Raw genomic sequence first — 4,209 nt, 5'->3', positions numbered from 1 at the left:
GAGGGGGGCGCCACGGCGGGGGGGGGGGGCGCGCCGGGCTCTCGAGCCCTCGGTGCTGGCCCAGCGGGTCCTCCGGGAGCTGGGCCCTCCCTGGGCGGCCGCCGGAGCCGGCTTTCTGTTTGACACTTTTTTAACCCCTAGAAGCCTGTGTGCTTCGTAGGTGGTTGTGTGCTTGCGTTACTGAAGACGCTGTGTCCTTTCCTTTCATCTAAAAAAATGGGGCAGATTTACACACAGAATCCAAAGGGAAATACTTAGCCCTGTTAATTAACTGCCTTTAGGTTCACGTCAGATGTTTTTTCTCCCTCCCTTCGTTTTTACACATGGTGTGAACTGGTTCGGGGTCGGGCCACCACGTGCCACGGCCGCTCCGAAACCCGCCGGGCAGGCAGCCTGGCGCTAAGGGGCAGGCGAGGCCGCCACTGCTTGCGGGGCACGTTTGTGGCTCCCTGAGGGGCCAGGTTTCCAGTGGTCCGCAGCCAGTGGGGAGAGGCCCGGACGCCTGTCCTGTGGGCAAGTGTGAACGTGGCCACACACCTCCTGTGGCCTGCCCGGAACTGACCACTACCTTTAGGCGAGGTTTAAGGTCTGTTTTCTAAAGTTGTAAGTATTGAGACTAATGAATAGACTAGTTCAGTAATTTAAATGGGTATTTATTTTTAATGGAAGGATTTTGATTAAAAAGAAGCTAATTGACATGGAAATGTCTGGAATTTCTTACCTTCAAGGAAAGTGAACGTTTTGTATTTAAGTGAACTATATTGTGCATATTTTTTAAATAAATAAAACTGACATTTGAAAACATTGTAATTCTTTGGACACCGCGAGCTTGCCAGAGCAGTGATAGGAGATCAGGGCGCACCAGAGCGCCCTCCTTCCCTTCCAGAGTCTGTGGACCCGGCACCTGAAATCCAGAGCCTCTTGCACTGAACCAGAAGCTTTGGGGTAGACAGCCTGAGGGTGGGAACTGGAAGATCATTCTAGATTATCTTCCGGGCCATCTAGACCGGGCAGGAGCCCGAGACGCATGTGACTCGGAGGACTTAGTGCCCCAGGGGCCCGCTGGTTAAGGGAACCTCTGAGGACCCCCAGGAGAAGGGGGGCCCCGGGGCCCCCAGCCGCTGGCCCACCGGTTTCTGGGCCTGATGCCCCAGCCTTGCCTTGTACCCCCAGGGCTGTGCCCCTGACTCCTGTCTGCTGCCTCAGAGTCTGAACTATTTTGATTTCTTCTCCTGCTTCTACCTTTTCTTTTGCTGGGGGAGGGGGGTCTCCAGTCACATGTGGCTTCCCAGAGACCTGCTGGCTGTGGTTTCTGTGCACTCACTTCCCAGCCAGGCTGGTGGAAGCTGGTCGGTGAGCCCCTCCCTGGCACAGCCAGCCCCTGGTGTCCTAGCTGGGCAAGGCACTGACCGTCCACCATCCCTGTCTGAGTGGTGCTGGCGTTGGTGTAGATCCACCGTCTGGTGACCTCTGACAGCCCTGAAGTCCTGAGGAGTTTCTGTTGGGGGCTCTCCAGGCGCCCCTCCGCCTTAGCTGCCCTGGGGGCGGGGGCGGGGGGGTGGGGGGGGCTGCCAGCAGGGGATCTGGGGAGAGTGGAGGATCCAGAGGTTGTGAATGCAACAGGTTCCTCAGGCCAGCAGCAATGGCTGAATGCTGAGCCACACCTGGAGCCAGAGACTCTTGGGGGGCTGGGGTAGAGGCCAGTGGGCCTGGAAGGCACCACCGGGCCACCTACCAAGCCCTGGACGCTGTGACACAGGGTAGGGGAGAGCACCCACTTTCTTCAAATCCCCAAGCCTCTGGGCTGGCCTGGAGCTCAAGGCAGAACCAGCAGAAGCAGCTGCCTGCACCAGCAAAGGGAGGGAAGGTGGAGAGGGGATGAGGCTGGCTGCGGGATTGGCGGCCTGGGAGGGAAAGGGGGTGCGGCCTGGAGCCTGAGGAGAGGAAGTGAGTAAGGAGAAATCTGGGGGAGGCTGGGGGAGCTGGTAGAAGGACCAGAGACCTGGGGCAGGGGAGTGAGGAGGAGGGGCTAGGGGAAAGGCAGGCAGAGTGGGGGTGGGGGGTGGAGGGTGGGGGACAAAGGCCTGGGGAGGTAGGGAGGTGGGCTGGGCAAGGGGGAGGTTGGCGCACACCGTGGACTTAGGGAAGTGGGATGGGGGAGGCAGGCTGGGGGAACAGGGTGGGGGGCGGGGTTAGAGGATGTGTGAGGCGGGGGACAGGGGCCCTGGGAGGCGGGTGGCCCAGCGCCTCCTTCAGCACCGCGGACAGCGCCGGGCTCAGCGGCTCCCTCCTGGCCACACCGCGCACACAGGCTTGCTCTTCTGAGGCTCCCAGGACCTTCCGGAGCTTGAGCCCTCCCAGGGGTCGCAGAGGAGAAGGGAAGAGGGCAGCCCCGGGCCAGTCGGCCTCATCTCCGGCCTGGCAGTCGTCATGCTGCTAGAAACTGAGCTCGATCGAAACCGAGATTGGCCCGGGGCCCCCGTGGCCGCTGCAGTCTGCACCTTCAGGGGGACTCGGGGTAAGGACCCTCGTGAGCCCCTCGGCCTCCAGCCAGGGGAAGAGAACCCACAAAGGGAGAAACAGCAAGGGCGGGAGAGTCAGGCGGAGGGACAGTGAGGAGGAAGAGGCCCAGGACAGCAGAGAGGGGAAGAAAGTCTGGAGAAACCAAGGGTTGGGCGGTGGGGGCAGCACACACGAGAGCCAGGAACAGGGACAAGGGGAGGTGAGTCAGGCAGGTCCCGTGGGCGAAGGGTGTGGAGCTCCCTGCAATGGTCCCAGACGCCCAGACCCAGGAGGGGGGCTGTGGTTTGCTGTGGCGCGCCCAGAGAACAGAAGGGGCCCTGCAGCCACTGCTGCGGGGGGAAGGGCTAGGGCAGAGTGAGGGTCGCCAATTACCTCCAGAGACTCCATGCCTCTCAGCTGTCCCACACAGTCCAGCCTGGACCTCCTAACCGCCCAACAGTGCAGAACTGGGACTCCTGGGCTGGATCTCCCGCCTGAACCACCGTCCCTAAGGGCCACTCGATCGCCATGGACGTTGTGAAATAATGGAGGCATTGTTGGCAGGCTGGCCAGATGCTGAGCGTGTGGGGCCGCCACCTCCCAGACCCGCTGCCTGCCTGCCCCTTCCCCACTCGAACCACACACGGTCCCTCCAGGCAGGCCTCTGCGAGCAGCTGACCCTCGAAAGGAGACACCCCAGCACACCAGCACCCACTCGGCTCGCCAGCTTGTGCACCCTGGTCCTGTCCTCTGGGTAACAAGTGGCCTATGAGCCTCTGCTCAAAACCGTGAGCCTTCAGGTCTGCTGGGATCTGGGAGAGCACTGGGGCTGCCCTGCCCACATCCTCCCAGGCTGGCCCCCTTGTTAAAGCGCACAGACCAAGAGACTGGAGGCCAGGGGAAGGAGCAGAGCGAAGACGGCCCACTACCAGTTCCGGGTGGAGGGACCTGAAGGCTGGCGTAAACCCTGCTCGTCCCCAGCACCGCCTGGGCCCCCTACCCTCGCCATGCCCCAGGTGGCAATGGTCCCACACTGCTGTGTCTTAATTATCGGACTGGGGACAGGATGTTGGAAAATTAAGCGTGGGACCTGCAAGCTGGGGCGCTGTGAGTGAGGAGGGGAGTGAGGGTGGGCCCCCGACTTTCCCAGCTCTGTCCTTCCTGACCTGAGTCTTAGCTGCGTGTCCAGGCCGAGGACACCGGGTGTACCTGCCGAGAATCGCCCTTCTTCTCTGCGCCCATTCTGGTGGCCGTTCCCAGGGTGGCGCTCAGAAAGCTGGTCAGAGCTGGGAGGTCTGAGGTCGTGTTTGGCTCCTGGCGGCTTGGCTGAGAGCCTTTGGGCGGCATGCTCGTCCTCGCTGGGTCTTGGGTCGCGTTCTTGCTGACCAGACGTTGTCACCAAGCGTCCCAGCCCGGGTTCTCAAGCGGCTGTTGGACGCGGCTCTTTCAGGGACCGCCCTCCGGGACCCCCAGCCTACCGGCGCTCCCGCAGCCCGAACGCAGGCCTTAGCCGGCGGCCCGCGGCCCGAGGCTCGGGGCAAGGAGCTGCGGGGTCCAGGCACGCGCCCGCGGGCAACCCTGGCCCGGCTCCTCCCCTGACTGTCCCCGCCCTCTGGCCGGGCCCTCGGGTGGCGCCTGGGCATCCGGAGTCCCGCGCGCAAAGACGGGCAGAGCCGGCGGACGGCTGGGGCGCGCCTCCGCGACCCC

The 4,209-nt window shown here is 62.7% G+C and overlaps 1 protein-coding gene across 1 annotated transcript in view; it reads left to right on the top strand.

Annotated features, from left to right (window-relative positions):
* The first annotated feature begins 2,430 nt into the window (after positions 1–2,430).
* Positions 2,431–4,209, top strand: part of LHX3 (LIM homeobox 3) — a 6,124-nt gene continuing 4,345 nt past the window's right edge. The window contains exon 1 of the mRNA XM_029920762.1: positions 2,431–2,518. Coding sequence (XP_029776622.1) covers positions 2,431–2,518 — 88 coding nt within the window. The remainder of the gene's footprint in view (positions 2,519–4,209) is intronic.

This window comes from Suricata suricatta, chromosome 13 (assembly GCF_006229205.1).
Source record: "Suricata suricatta isolate VVHF042 chromosome 13, meerkat_22Aug2017_6uvM2_HiC, whole genome shotgun sequence".
Classification (NCBI taxonomy): Eukaryota; Metazoa; Chordata; class Mammalia; order Carnivora; family Herpestidae; genus Suricata; species Suricata suricatta.
This window is presented reverse-complemented; position numbering and strand designations above follow the sequence as displayed.